Raw genomic sequence first — 15,439 nt, forward strand, 5'->3', positions numbered from 1 at the left:
GATGCTAACTTACTGTTCAGAGAAAACAGTGCCCTGGGAACCAGGACGGAGAGAGTCCGAGGAGGAAGGGGCAGCAAAGGTGTCAGTGCTGTAGAGAGGGCAGGTGAGGACTGACAGGTGTCCATCTGACTTGTCAATTGGTCGGCGACTGGTGGCCTCTGCTGGTGTGGCCAGATCACAGTTGGATTGCAGAGTGACGAGAGGTGGGCAGCCAGATGGAAAGTGGAGACCATTCTTTCCAGAAACTTGGTTTAAGAAGGGAAGGAAAGAACCAGGGTGGGAACTAGAGAAGGAGCTGGTTCAAGGGAAGGCCCTACCCCCCAGGAGAAGCCCCAAATTGGGGGTCTGGAAGCAGAGTAGGGGGCTCAGGCAGGGCACAAACCGTGCCCACAACATGGAAGTGTGAATGGGGCTGGTACTCAGCGGGGCATCCTGGTTTTGGTCACTTTAGATTTCATTCATATGGGAGTAGAATAAGCTGTCAGAGTGAGAAGGGGCTGCCATGATCCTCTAGGCCAATCTCTTATTGTTCAGAGAAGTAAACTGAGGCACGGAGACGGGAAAGGACTCGTCTGAGTTCACCCAGGTGGCAGCATCAGGCCTTACATAGAAATCTCCAGGCCAGGACCCTCTCAACTACCTTTCGTTCTCTGCATTCAGCTCACTTTCTATTGATTATCCCTCTTGCCAGCAAAGCCCCCAAACTCCAGTCCCCCTCGTTCACCAACCAGGTCATCAACCAGCACTCGCTGCGCAGCCCCTGAGAGTCTCACATGGCACTGGTTCCCAGGCTCTCTCTGGAGCCTCACCGGGACTTATCCATGCTCAGTACCACCCAACACGCAACTCCGGGGGCTGGCACTCAAACCTTAGTCTCTCTGAAAGGTGCTCCCTGCAGTTGTACAGCGTGGCGGTCTGGGGCCTGGACCTGTCAGGGGCTTTGTGGAAATGCTCAGTACACATCAGTATGGAAGCCCTTAGGCCACTGGGCTGGGGCATATTTTTAAACTTGGCAGTGTCATTTTCCCATTGGAAAGTGAGCAGGCAGCTGATGAAATGGGATGCTCCATTGCCGGCAGAGGTGAAGGAAGCCTCTTCAGTTGTGTCAGCCTGGAGAGAGGCAGGCCGGGGGTAGGAAGGTTGATGGGGTTATGGGCAAGAAAATGGACTGTAAATCCAAGCATGGATGGCCAGATAGCCTTGACTTTCCTTTCTCCTCTCTCTCTCTTTTTTCTTCCTGTAGAGGAGTTTTCTTAGACACCATCCTCCCGCGTCGAGACGACAATGGCGTCAGGCCAACCATTGGCCAGCGCGTGCGGCTCAGTCAGGGAGACATAGCTCAAGCCAGGAAGCTGTACAAATGCCCAGGTAACTGTGAATCCTGGGAAGTCCCAGGGCCTCCATAGCACCCACGGAGCATGACTCAACCGCCCTTTGCAAACATTCCCCCTTGCTGGGAAAACAACTTGGGGAACCTAAAGAAACTGCCCCCTGCAACTGCAATTTCTGGTGTGCTGCTGTTAGGACGTGCTAGACAGTGTAGAAAGCCCAAATGGTGAAGTGATTGCGGGGAGTAAAGTGAATAATAGGTCTTGGAGCCCACAGTTTTACTTGTGGGAGGCTTTGGAATTCTCTGGCACAGCCCAGATGTTCAGAAGAGGAAGAAGCCATAGTGGAACAACAGTGAACAGGGGCCCAATGCCGTGTGCACCCCGTAACAGTAAAAACACCTCTCCTGTCTATGGGAGTAGGGGATGTGGGTTTGGCAAAGCAAAAACCAAGAGTTTTTTCAGGAAGACAAAGAATGAAGGAGATTGTTTTTGGAAGGATGAGCGTCAGTTTCCCAAACACTGGAAGGCAGAGGAAGTCTCCGTGCTGTAAACGAGATAGTCTCTGTGGTCTTGGGGCTTTCCTTGCATCCAAGGTGCTGGTCAGTGGCCAGGTGTGTGCCACTGAAGACTGGACAGTATACTGGGGTCTGAGCAGACACCCACTTCTCTGCCAGTTCAGAAACCGCCTCCCCTTGAATTTGCCCTCTTTGCCTTCTGTTCTCTCGGCTTCAGCATCATCACCTCCGCTGTCCTGGGGGTGAGCTCACATCACCTGCTTTAGGCTGTTGAGCTTCAGTACAAAGCACTGGTTACAGCAGCCAGGTTCTTACCGCTGATGGGACGGAATGCATTCCAGTGGCTTGAGGAGAAAGAAGGAAATTCCATGACCAACAGGTCCAATAACCTTTCTAAACCCCTAGACCAGACACATGCTTTCATCAGGGGACAGGATATTTGAAATACGGGCCATCTTAGAAAATCTGGGCCATCTCATTGCCCTACTAAACGAGATCATAGGGTGTGCAAAGGGCCGTGGGGCAGCTTGCTCCATCACAAGACTCTAGGAAATATGTCCATCCAGCTTTCAGTCATCTGGGGGCGTGTTAGGGCTGAAAAACAGGACACACATATCATGTAACCTTGCTGAATTGAAAGAGAAACCTTATAGCATTCCCTGGGAAATGCCGTAGTATTTATTTAGTTATAATGTATGTGCCTCTTACTTCCCAAAAGGATTCGAGGCAGCTGGTAAATACCATGGAGCCATACAGTAATGTATCTGTTTTTGCAGAATGTTGATGATTATTCTAAAATAATTTCCATGGAACCCTCAGGGATGTTGACTGCCGGGCATAATCCTCCTGATGCCTGGCAGTTGTTGGGTAACATGATATCGAGGCCCCGATATCCAGGATTTCCTGAGGCCAATGATGGGCCGCTCTCCAGCTATCCCTTCCTGCAGCTCCAGGTCATTTCAAGTCGTAGCGGAAAGTGAGGGTAGTTGCCTGCAGAGGTTGAATTCCATGTAGGAAAAGGTGCATAAAGACGCTTGTTTCCCACACTTTGGGGGTAGCCCCATAAGTGCAGAGGCACTCAGCAAACCAATATCTTTGTCTTTGGGGTGCAAATCCCTAGGGGGGAGGGGATATGAAACCTGCAGCTTCCAAGCCTACTCATACAGGTGACTTTTTTAGAATGAATTAGGGGAAATATTTTTCACATACATAGGACTAGGTTCTAGACTCATAACCAGGCAACCCTCAAACATTCAAGGGCAGAACAGCCTCCTGCAGGGTATTCCGGCCTCCCGTGCCTCTGGTCATTTTTTTTTAATTTTCTTCACTCTTGTGGCTCTTTCAGAGATGGGTAGCAGAAAAAGAAGAGGCAAGATTCAAACTAACAGCTGCAAAGAATGTTCAAAGCATTTTCTTTTTCATTTTGCTTCACTTGCACTGTCATATTCTCTCTGCCACAGACGTCATTCATAGTAATTATAATGGCTGCTGTGTATGCAGCACTCACTCACTCTGTGCCAAGCTCTGAGCTGACCCATTTCATTTAATGCAGATGATTTCATTAGCCCTCTAGATAGTTCCTGCCCATTTTACAGATAAGAAAACTAAGGGAAACTTCCCCACCGCGGCCAAGTGGCTGAAGAGCTCAGAGTCAAGCCCAGCTCTAGGCTGAGCTCAATCCTGAGAACCACAGAAGATACCCCTGGGGTGTGACTTTTTGGCATCCAGCCCCTGTTTTTGCTTTTATTAACCAGAAAAAAATGTCAGTCTGCCTGACATGCTTCTCACTGCGTGTTCCGAGAGCTTTGGCTGGTAAAGGGGTGAATTTGCTCAGCGGCCCCGTGTTGGGGCGCTGCTTAGGTGGGAGCGCGTGCGCATGCCAGAATCACAGTGTCGTTTTGCTTGCACAGCATGTGGGGAGACCCTGCAGGACACGACAGGAAACTTTTCTGCACCTGGTTTCCCAAATGGCTACCCTTCCTATTCCCACTGCATCTGGAGGATATCGGTCACTCCGGGGGAAAAGGTAGGTGTGAAACCACCTCAGGAAATGACGTAGCTTTCTTTGAGTTGGGTGAGGCGTGAGGAATTATTATTAATAGTAGTAATAACAGCTGTTATGTTATGAGCACCCACTGTGTGCCAGGCACTGGGCTGGCTTACCTAACATTCATTATTTCTGGACTTTTCAACCAGTCTCCCCCATACAAATGGAGGCCTGTGTAATAAATGTCCACATAAGTTGTAAATCAAGCTCACAGTTTATAAAACAAAGTAGGCTCTATCCTCCTGCCTTGGTAAACATACCATCAGGATGCCCGGGAAGGCGAGCATCCAATTTAGAATTCCCTGACACCTAGGAGTGCTGGTCTGGAAGGTGGCAATATGGGGGGAGCTAGTCCCCAACCCAGGGCTAGCCTCTCCTCTTCCCAGCCCCCGCTCCATCTCGGAGCACCCAAGGCAACACTCCAGCCCACACTCCCAAGCACCCTCCACTCCTACCTTGCAAATGGCTGTTCCTTGACTGCCCCTCCGGTGGAACTGGTGTGTTGTCTACCCTCGGGAGGATGGATCCAAGGCTCAGAGCTGTTTGGACAGAGAAGTCCAGGGTCCTGGGCACCTGGAGTGAGGTCTATCTAGGAGCATCACAAGCTCTGGGAGAACAGGTTCCTGTGGCTCTGAAGATTCCACCACCTTCTAGGGCAGAGCCCAGGGCAGGGGCTCTTGTGGCCTGGTCCAAGGGTGGTATGTTCTTAACCCTCTTGCAGAGTGTGTCTCCTTTTATCCATTATATGGACAAGGAATCTGAGGCTCAGACATTTAACAAATCGCCCAAATTCACTGTAAGATGCAGAATTGGGAACTGGGGCTTCTGTCCTTTGAACCTTGTGTTTTTTTCACTACACCTCTCTACAAATCCAAGGGTTCTTCAAGCTGTCTCAGCCTAGATGTGGCCATCTTTGAGATGCCCTCCCTGTCCCTTGGGTCTAGTTCCTTGCAGTCATACCTGTCATAGCTTGTCTCACAATATCAGACAGCTGGTTTATTTGGCTGTCCCTCTTCTGGACTCTAAACTCATTGAAGACAGAGATTGTTCGCCCCCAGATTCCTGGCACCCAGCCCAGCCCATGGCACAGAGTCACACAACAAGTACTTATTGAATAGACGTGTGGATGGCTGAGTGGCTGAGTGAAAGACCCGCATCTCGGGGCACAGTGGGGGTGTTGGGTTTTCAGATGCCTGTAACCAACCTTCAGGTATCCCTAATTCATAACTTTAAAAAAAGTCCATTTAAATGTAAGTTAAACATAGTGTGATAACTAGAGAGAAATAATGGCTAGGAACCATTGTGAGTGTTTTCTCTGGGCCGGGCACTGGTCTCTGCATGTTATATGGATTCTCTCATTTAATCCTCTCAACAGCTTCATGTGATGGGTGCTATTTACCACACCCATTTTTCAGGTAAGGAAATGGACTTGCCCAAGTCTACTCAGTTTGTTGCAGAGTTGGGATTTGAACCCAGCTGATTTCACTCTGAGAACATAGATGCTTGACCGTCATCCTATATTATTCCACAAAGGGGACAGGCTAACAGACATTTGAACACACACACAACACCTGCATGCACACTCCCTTCCTCTGACTCTAAGCATTTATGACTGTGTGGTTGTCATCTTGAGCCTGAGAGACTCCAGACCTGTCTGCCTTGAGTTCACGTGCTATCTCTGTAGGAGGCATCAATGGGAGGGAGGCAGGGAGAGGAAGGGGTCTGGTAATCCCCAAATTGTTGAATTGCTCCTTGTAGCAGAGGCTGGGCAATGTGTTTGAACTGCGTAAGATTCACCAAGCCTTAATTATTATTGCTAACTGGGGGCAGAGAGAACACGTATCGTTGAAATTCCTGCACCAATTATTTCAATTTCTGCTTCACCCAACCTTCCCCAGAGCTGCTAGTAATTAGCAAACTTGATTGATTCGAGTATCACCTCTTGTTCATCACCTCTTCCCCTCTGGTCTTTATGGTTCACTAACATACTTAAAATAATTAGCCTGAATAATTATCCCGTTCATTCAGATCATGAATGTGTTGCCAAGGAAGTTGTAATAACATTTCCTTTCTAAATTTTAAAAAGCAAAAGCTGGAGAACTATACTGCAACCAGCTATCAAGTATTCCTGAGCCCTTCCACCTCGATATGAGCCCTGAGGGGGGTACAGAAGGAATCTGAGGTACAATCCTGGTCTTCAAGAGACGGAGAGTTTAATCAGTGTCCCCCCCTCACCCCTAAGGAGTCTGATTTAATTGAAAGAGGGGCATTTGTTTGGCACCAATATATTGTTTTTAAGCTTCCGTGGTGATTCTAATATGCAAGCAGGGTTGAGAACCACTGGAAGAGTGACATCACACACACACACACACACACACACACACACTCCCTATGACACAGGAGGTGAGCTGGCCTGTTATTTTCTGGTACTGACTTCATTTGCTAGGAGATCACAGGGCTTTGTGGAGGAAAGTGCTACTTGCCCTGAGACCTGAACGTGAGTGGGATTGGCCCAAGGGGAGGGGTGGGCCCTCTCAATGCCACTCAAGACGGGCAGCCTGTGAAGAGCGCTTAGTGTGTCCAGTGTGTGGTGCGCGAAGTGTGCACTCAGTGTGGCTTGATTTTTTAAATTGTCGTTTATTGAGGGCCTGTTCTGTGCCAGGCATAGCACCAGGCAGTCTGTATACAGTCTCTCGTGCAGTCCCCTCAACAACCCAATGACGTGCGTGTTGTTTTCCAGATGAAGGAACTAAAGGTCCAAGCGGACTAGTATCTTGCCAAGGTCCCAGAGCTAGTGAGAGGTAGACGAGAGAAGAAATCCACATCTGCCTGACTCTAAAAACATCTGCTTTGCAAGCACTGTAAGAGAGAAAGGGAGGCGTTCCAAGGAGGAGAAGATCGCGTCCAGCTGTGCAATCAGAGAAGGACCTAGGGAGGAGGCAGGGGCCGCTTGAGCTGGGCCAGGAGAGGGTTCCACTAGTACGGATATGTCAGGGCTCATTGGGAAGTAAGGTCACATAGGGTGGTTGCTGGAGGCTCTGGAAGGGAAGCAGAGAATTTAATTTATGAGATGCGGGCATAGGGAGCTGCTGAAGTTTTCTGAGCATAGGAGGGATCTGGTAAACATGAGATGTAAGTGCAAGATTGATCTAGAAGCCCTAGTGTGCAGAATGGACGGGGGCACAGCAGGGAGAGTTCCGGAATCATCTCGGCAGGAGCGATGCAGGAAAGGCAGTTGAAGAGGCAGCAAGACTGGCTTGGAGCAAGGGTCACAGACATCTTAAAGGAAGACAGTCTGTCCACATGGGTGCTGAGCAGATATGATGCAGCAGGTACAATAGGGGCAAAGCAGAGATAACTCCAAGGTGTTGTACCTGGGTCACTGGTGATGGTGTCACCTACAGATGGGGAAGCTGGAAGGGAAATACTTTGCTTTGAAGTGTTCTCACAGTTAATGGGGAGTAGGAGACAGGAGCCAGCCGAGGAGAGAGAACAGTGGAGAGAGGACAGGCTAGCATAATGAAAACTAGAGAGGAGAGGTTCAAAGCAGAGGGGCCATGGAGAACAAGGACAAATCTATAACTGGCTTTTTGATTTGGCCAGGAAGGCATTGGAACCCTTGACTTGCAGCCCTCCAGCCTAAGGGTTTACTTAGAGATAGCAGGACCTGGGCCTGTTACATAAGAAAGTGGCCATTGGAGGAGAGAGTGTGATGATGCCTGAGAGAGATGAGCTGGCTGAGAGCAAGGTCCCTCTGAGTGAGAAAAGAAATAGGGTCACGGGTGCAGGGGCTGGAGCAAGGCTGCCTTCAGCGGGACACTGGAGAGCAAGAAGAGCTGAGAAATGATGGAGCAGTGACATGCTGAGCACGGGCAGAGAGCAAACTTGACAGCTGGGGCCAGATGGGCGTGGGCACCTTGCCTGGCGGGGCTTGAATGGAGGTGAAGGGAAAGGGGAAAACCTGACCTCTGTCTGGGCCATCTGCCAGGACAGCCCTGAGCTGGAAGGGTTGCAATGGGCACCAGAGCCAGTTCACTGGTGCAGCGCCTGTGTGCTGTGTCCATAGGGCCCACCCAGGCCCCTCCACGTTTATGTAAAGGGACATCCACTGAACAGCCACAAGGATATCCAGAAGAACTGGAACCCTCCTTCCCAGTCCTTCTGAACCCCCTTTCCCCAGCCTTCACTCCTTCTCCTCGCCGCTTCTGCCTCCTCATTCCTGACACACATACAATGACCTACGCTGGGCACACAATGCTGCTCCCCAAACATGTCAGTACCTTGGCTCTTGTCAGTCCCTCACTAGAATGCTCTCTCACCCTACTTCTCTGCCCACTGGACCCCCACTCCCCTTAGGTTAAATCACCTCCTCTGAGAAGCCTTATCCAGTATCACCGGCAGAATTTATTTCTCCCTCCTTGGGACTCCAGAATGCCCTTTCTGTCTATCCTTTTCTTTTCAGCATTTATACCATACTGTCCTAATTAGCTTCATACATCTGCCTTTCCCTCGTTCTCTGAGCTCCTTAAAGGCAAGAACCCCGTCTTACTGATCTTTCTATCTCGATTGGCCAACACCGACTGGCACACAGCAGGTGGTCAAGAAACAGTGGTGGAATGAATGAATGAATGAATGAATGAACAAACGCACAGACTAGCTGTTAGACTGTTAGCCTAACTGGAAGGCTGTTAGACACACCATGCCTCAGAGGAGTGAGGTTATGGCCGCGGGGACATTGATCGTGAAGGTGCCCAGATGCACTCGGGCTAACCCCGGACCCTCTGGAATGATTGATGATGTTATAAGATCTTTTCGTATCTCTGAACTTCATTGACCTCTTACCTCCTTCCAAATCCCCAGTCTCAACTCGTCCTGGCCCATCTTTTTAATGCATCTTGCTTTCTGTAAACCACCGAGTGACTTCAAAAGCTCAAGTTATTCCCCAGACAGAACCAAAGGACCCATCTCCTCTGTTTACTCCCCATCCTGCTTAAGGTTTATTATTTAATGTCAGGAGGCTTCCTGTGAGTGTGCTTTTGAGAGGACACTCCTACTGTGGTCTGAGCACTCTGTATGCTAAAGGGTAATGTGAGAACACCAGTATTCAAGCTGCATCTTCAACTCCTCAGGCTCTGCTGCCAAAACTCACTTTACGGTAACTCTTTACAGATCGTCTTAAACTTCACATCCCTGGATTTATTTAAAAGCCGCCTGTGCTGGTACGACTACGTGGAGGTCCGGGATGGTTATTGGAGAAAAGCCCCCCTCTTAGGTGAGTTGACTTTAGAAAGCCTTACGAGCAGAGCGAGGGGATGTTCTGTGTGATGCTGTTAATGTTCGGAAGGGTCCATCCTGACGGCAGTCACAGGAAGCTCTCAAGGGTCTGTGTCATTGTAAAACTCTGAACACTCCATTTGGCCACACATGTTAAAAGCTTTTAAAACTGCAAATACCCTTTGACCCAGCAATTCCACTTCTTGGAACTTATCCTAGGGAACTAATTAAGGAAGTGTGCAAAGCTCTAGCTACAGGGATGTTCACTGAAGCAGGCAAAATTGAAAACAGTTTAAATGTTCAACTGTAGGGGTTAGCTGAATAAATTATAATACATCTTTTCAATGGAAAACTATCCAGCCATTAAAAATAAAGTTGGAGGTGACTATTTGTTGATACAGAAAGGTGTTCATTGTACCTTGCTAACAAAAAAGCTGTTACAAAATAGATCATGCAAGATTCCATTTTAATAAAAATATGTCTATATGTATATTGGGCAGGCATTGCAAACTCAAATGCCTTCAGGGATAAAGGTGTAAATGAATGAGATGAGGCTGGTATAATAACATAAGGAGTGGTGGACAGTGTGGCAAACTGAACAGTGAATATCCTGACCAAAATTACTCAAAACAAAATTACTTAAAACATTGTGCAGGCTGAATTGGACTGGAAGAAACCATTTAGTGATGTATAATATAAATGTCAAGTTAAATTATAAATATGAATTAATACACAGTGGTTATTTCAGGATGATGGAGTATTTTTTAAAAATTTATTCTGTTGTTCCTGGTTTAGCTATATTTCCTAATTTTTCTATGATGAGTATGTATTCTTTTTAGGAGATGAACAGTGTATGAACTCCTACGTGAAAAGGCAGCTTGGACCTTTGAGTGAGAGGCAGTGGGCAGGCGGCATAAAGAGAAAGACCAGTTCATTTAGGATTGGTCGCCAGAAGAGAGATCTCTCATGGGTGACCAGGGAAGATTAATGCTGTAATGAGGACTAGTAGCGTCAGTGTCCTGGGAGTGGACATAGGGCCTCCTTTGGCCTCAGAATGGCAGCCATGGTGGAGTCAGAGAGAGAAGCAGACTTACAAGGAGCCTGACGGAAGGGTCTTGGCTGAGAGTGGGTTGTCCTCGTCTTTAGAGTGGTCTGTAAGGTGGGCTTCCGCACTGGACAAGTTTAAGGTCTCAGTGAGGACTTTGTCCCTGGCATATCCTCACGTGGGTAGAAAAGCCACACCTGTTAAGTTGCGAATGACTGGCCTGAGAGGAGCTGCTGTTGGGACAGCTGACTAAAGATGAAGAAGAGAAAGGAGAGAGCTGAGCTGGCGAGTTTCACTGACAGACCGAGCCTGACTTCGTGTCAGATTCTGGGGTAGGTCAGAAGAGACTGGGACAGAGGATCTGGCTGGACCCAAAGAGGCCTGGCAGATATTAGGCTCTGTATGACCAAAGGGTCTCAGCCAGGTCAGCTACCACCGGGAAGAGCACACAAGCCCCGTCTGTCCAGAGGGCCGTGAGTTTCAGTTCCTAGAAGCACAAACAGGCAGGAATTTGTGTCCACAGGAGTTCTAGAAAGAAGCCAGGGCAGGCTCTGAGTTGGGGTACAGGTTACCACCATTAGGAGGGATCACTTAGGTAGTTAGCATCCAGGTAAGGAAGACAAGAAAGTGATCCCCAGGCCAAGCATGGACAGGAGTGTGTACACTGCAGGACAAATGGGTTATGCCACCTGATGGCAGGGTGGAGCTGCGTGCCTGGATGTCTGCTCCCTGCCTAATGTGAGCAGACATGGTGTGCACTAGCAGCCAGAGGGAGGCAGGGCTCTACAGGTAGCACATTGAGGGGTACAAACATACAGAAGGCTTTGTTCCTAGTAGCAGAGGTTCCCAAACCTGGCTGAACACTACCATCAGCTGGGAAGATTTCCATGACTACAGATTCCTGGGAGACTTCTAAATCAGAATCCCCATGAGTTGGGTCAAGGAATGATCCTGCTTATCTATAAATGGATGCACACATGTACTTGTCTAGTACCAAATGCATAGAAAGAGGACATCCCGGGTGCTTATCAAACCATTGAAGGTGGTTCCCTCTGAGAAAGGACGCACTGTGGTGGGAGGCAGCTTCATGGTTTGGTTGTATACTTCTGGATTGTTTGGATCTTTTACAAGAATGCATTCAAGTATTCTTTTATAATTAAAATCATGAAAGAAGCTGTGTGGGAGGAGTTTCCTGAGAACATGGAATGACAGACCCCCTCAGCCCAGCAGGACCTTCGAGTCACTCATCTCACACCTTCACGAGAAAACCATGCTCCCTAAGTGTGGACCAACTCGCTGAGGCCACACAGCCAGCTAGTGGTTGAGATCAGACCAGAACTTAGATGTCCTGGTGACAGGGAGAGGGGACTGCTAAATCTGAGAAAGGTCTCCCTCTAGAGATAAAATGCATGATTCGATTCGTTGTTTATCTGAAATTCAAATTTAACTGGGCTTCCTGTGTTTTTGTTTGCTAAATCTGGCAACCCTATCCGCGCCCCCCAGGAATGTGATAGACTTAAAGGGCTCAGGAGGAGGAAGTTTCTGTTACTGAAGTTCCCCAGAGAGGGTCAAGGCACGCTCCTGAGAATGGGCACAGGCAGAGGAATTTCCAGCCGTTCGCTTTTCTTGAACTTGAGACAAGAATTTTCTCACTACAGATCCGGTATCTCTGGCTACACTTTCATTGATTAGATGGGGCTTTTGCTGTTCGTTCTTGTCAGTGATGTTTTGTTTTGTTTTGTGTGGTTTTTTTCTTTTGGCTCATATTTTACACACTTTCGCAGTGTGTGTGTGTGACTATGTGTTGAGTGTGCTGTAGCCAAGGCATGGCCCGGTGCCTGTAACCATCGTCCTTCATTTGCAGGAATTGTCCTTTGCCAACTATTTGGCCTGCTCTGATGTTTCCAAATGCAGTTGTTAGTGAACTTTTGTGTTTGGAACAAGTGCATTGTGTGGGCCGAGCTGGTCCCTGGGAGGGGTCAGTGCCATGAAATCTGCCGAGAGGAGGCAGGTCAATGCCCCTTTGGCAGGAGAGAGAGCGGATTAGGGCGGATTGTGAAAGTATGCATCTTGCTCTGAAAAACTGTGCATTGCATATTTTCCCAGGGCAGTGTGTGAAAATCCAGGCATAATGGACCCATAATTTTTTATGAATGAACCCTTTATGACTCCCCACGGAGCGCACTTGTAGCGTCCTCATCTGCATTTCCTCTTCTTGATATCCTTATTAAACTCCTCCTCCAAAGCCAGGAACCAGATTTCAGTTTAGGAATTTGACACCTTTTCTCTAGTCCAGTTTCTCTCCAGCCTGTTAGGCTTTTTGGAAGGAGGCTGTTTGGGACCCGGGTTTTCACATAGCGATTAAAGGGAAGTGTAAGTAGATTGAGAACACATTTCATGGCTGGTTAAAGACATCAAATTGGTTTTTCAGTTTCAGGGGTCACTTATGAGATTGCACCTAAAGGGAGGAGGAAGGTGTCTGCGTGGAGAACTCACCCAGTCGTTGCGAACACTGTCCTGTTAATTGGATTGCCCTCCCTTACTTCTGCTGGAGGAATTACTCTCACAATGCACTTTTGTATGCAGAACTGTCTTTGGGCATTCTGTACCACCACAATGCACACAAAAGCCCTTTTTCCCCCTTTCCCTGAAGTGGGGAGGGAAGTTCAGAGAGGCCAGCCTGGCCAATCAGTGTCGCGTGGCCCCACTCCTGGGGCAACCTGGGCAGGGGCAGCCTCCCAAAGGAGCAGAAAATAGCTCGAGTCAGATAGCCAAGCCTGGCATTACCACCGACTTGCTTTATGATTTGAAGCTTTGATCTTCATTGCTATGTGTCTGTGCCCAAACTGTGAAAGAGGAATGATGTTTATATTCCCAGAGAGCAGAGTCGATGTTTATGGATCCAAAAATGTAGTGCTCAGAATTGCACCTTAAACAGAGAAGTTCCTTTTGAGGGTGGTGGTGATGACGGGGATGAGGATGAGGAAGATGAGACTGATGATGAAGGTCAAGATCTCAGACTACCACCATTCAAAAGCTTGCATCCGCTTACAGAATTGAGTGTAACTCAACCCAAATTCTCCAATCCTCACTTTTCTCATAATTGAGATTAATGCTAGTACCTATTTCAGGGTGTAAGAGGGGATGCAATTGGATAATCCATGTAAAGTGCTTAGGACAGTGTCTGGTATAGACATGCACAGTAAAAAGGGGGCTTTTATCAGAACCATATGGTGAAGATGAGAATGTTGACAGCAGTCAAAGGACAATGTAGAGGGTTCTAGTTAAGAATTCCAAGGTGGTTTGGGGAGAGACTTTACTTAGAAATAACTTGTAATTTGTTCTACCAAGTCCAGTTCTGCCAAGGCAGTAAGATACACCTTAGCCTATAATTCCTACCTCATCCAAAGAACTAAGTAGAGATGGTTGTCCTGTGGCCCTGGGGGCCGGTGGCTCATCTCGTCCGGTTGGGTTCTTAGGCAATAAGGCCATGGAAGTCCCTCTCTCTTTTGGAAAGAGTCCCCAGCGGCTGTGACAGCTGGAGTTTTTAAAAGAAGAAATTTGGACTTGAAACTTTGGCTCAGCTGAGAAGGAATTCCTTTTGTGAACCGTCGATGTCTAACTGCTGCTCGGCGGCTCTGTCTCCTCCCTGGGAAGCAATACTTCCCATGCTTACGTGTTGTTTTCAAAGGACTAATTGACACTAATTGGCCATGCCAGAGGAACCATTACCGAAAATTTATAGGCTTCTGATGGACTTTTCCTTGCTGAATTCTTGGCAGCGGTTTGAGCTCATCTCACTTAGTATTAAGCTCAACAAATCCAAAAGGCTGCAGGTGGCCAGAATCGGAAGAAAGCAGAAGGAGATTAGCAGCCTCTACCCTGTGTCTCCCCAAAGAATGTCTGCCTCAGATGGCCATTAGGAAATGTCCATAGTTGCATTTCCTCATCCCCCAAGCTCACTTCCCCATTTCTCAGAAAGGCAAAGCAGCGTTACAGCTTCAAGGGGTTGACTGGTCACCTAAGACAGTGCTGGCAATAAGAGAATGCCCAAAATATTTGTTAAATGGACTTAAAAAAAGAAACTTGAGATGTAATTCACATACCATACAACTCATCATTTAAAGTGTACAAGTCAAGGGTTTTTTAGTGTGCTCACAGAGTTGTACGTCCATCCCCACAATCAATTTGAGAACATCATCACCCCTAAAAGAAAAACATACCCGTTAACAGTCACTCCCCATTCCCCCAATATTAAATGGATTTATTTTTTGGAGGAGGATTAGCCCTGAGCTAACATCCGCTGCCAATCCTCCTCTTTTTGCTGAGGAAGACTGGCCCTGAGCTAACATCTGTGCCTGTCTTCCTCTATTTTGTATGTGGGACACCTGCCACAGCATGGCTTGATGAGTGGTGCATACATTCGTGCCTGGGATCTGAAGCAGCGGACCCCGGGCCACTGAAGCACAGCGTATAAACCTAACCGCTATGCCACCAGGCCAGCCCCTTAAATGGATTTTTGAGTGACTCACAGTCAGCGTTTGGGAGAACCATGGCTTCCAGTACAAACAGGCCTTGACTGGTCTGTGTTGAGAACTGTTCAGTATGACTCAGCCCATCTCCCACTCAGCCCCATCTCTGTCCTTGCCATGATGGCCATCATTATGTGGCATTAGAAATTATATGGCCAAGGATTACTGTGCACTGGGAAGGATGGCCTTCCCCCTTTCCTTTGTAGAGGGTCCAAATTTCAGATCCATACCCTAGTGTCTAAGAAATTTATTTGTATTTTTCAGTAACAAAAGTTCAATAAAAATTATAAGCCCCTTTCCATCAGGTAGTGGGAACTTAATTTCAGTCACTTTGTGGTTTCTTCCCCCAGGGTGGAAGTGCCAGTGAGGGGCATAGTTTGTGCCAGGGCATGGTGGTGCACGAGGCACCCATATTGCCATCTGGCTGGCATTGCTGTTGGGATGTCTGTCTCCAGTCCTCTGTCCATCTTAGTGGCTGCTGTGCCTCCTCCTTGCTTCAACCCTAGGCCAGTTCAAATGGTACCAAGTCCACATCTCCCTAGAAGATGTTCTGTGAGAGATGTTCTGTGGCTCCCCAAGTCCTCTGGGCTGAGGGAAAGTCGCTTCCCTACCCCTCCCAGGAGCCTGGAGTCACGTGGCTGCCATCATGCTGTGCTTTGCCTGGAGGGCTCTGCATGCCTGCCTCCTGGCCTCAG

At 48.2% G+C, this 15,439-nt stretch overlaps 1 protein-coding gene across 1 annotated transcript in view; it reads left to right on the forward strand.

Annotated features, from left to right (window-relative positions):
- The window catches only part of TLL2 (tolloid like 2), a 133,103-nt gene that overhangs the window by 92,192 nt on the left and 25,472 nt on the right, over nt 1-15,439 (forward strand). The window contains exons 8-10 of the mRNA XM_070560448.1: nt 1,244-1,368; nt 3,757-3,872; nt 9,063-9,165. Coding sequence (XP_070416549.1) covers nt 1,244-1,368; nt 3,757-3,872; nt 9,063-9,165 — 344 coding nt within the window. The remainder of the gene's footprint in view (nt 1-1,243; nt 1,369-3,756; nt 3,873-9,062; nt 9,166-15,439) is intronic.

The sequence above is a fragment of the Equus przewalskii genome, chromosome 1, assembly GCF_037783145.1.
Source record: "Equus przewalskii isolate Varuska chromosome 1, EquPr2, whole genome shotgun sequence".
Lineage (NCBI taxonomy): Eukaryota > Metazoa > Chordata > Mammalia > Perissodactyla > Equidae > Equus > Equus przewalskii.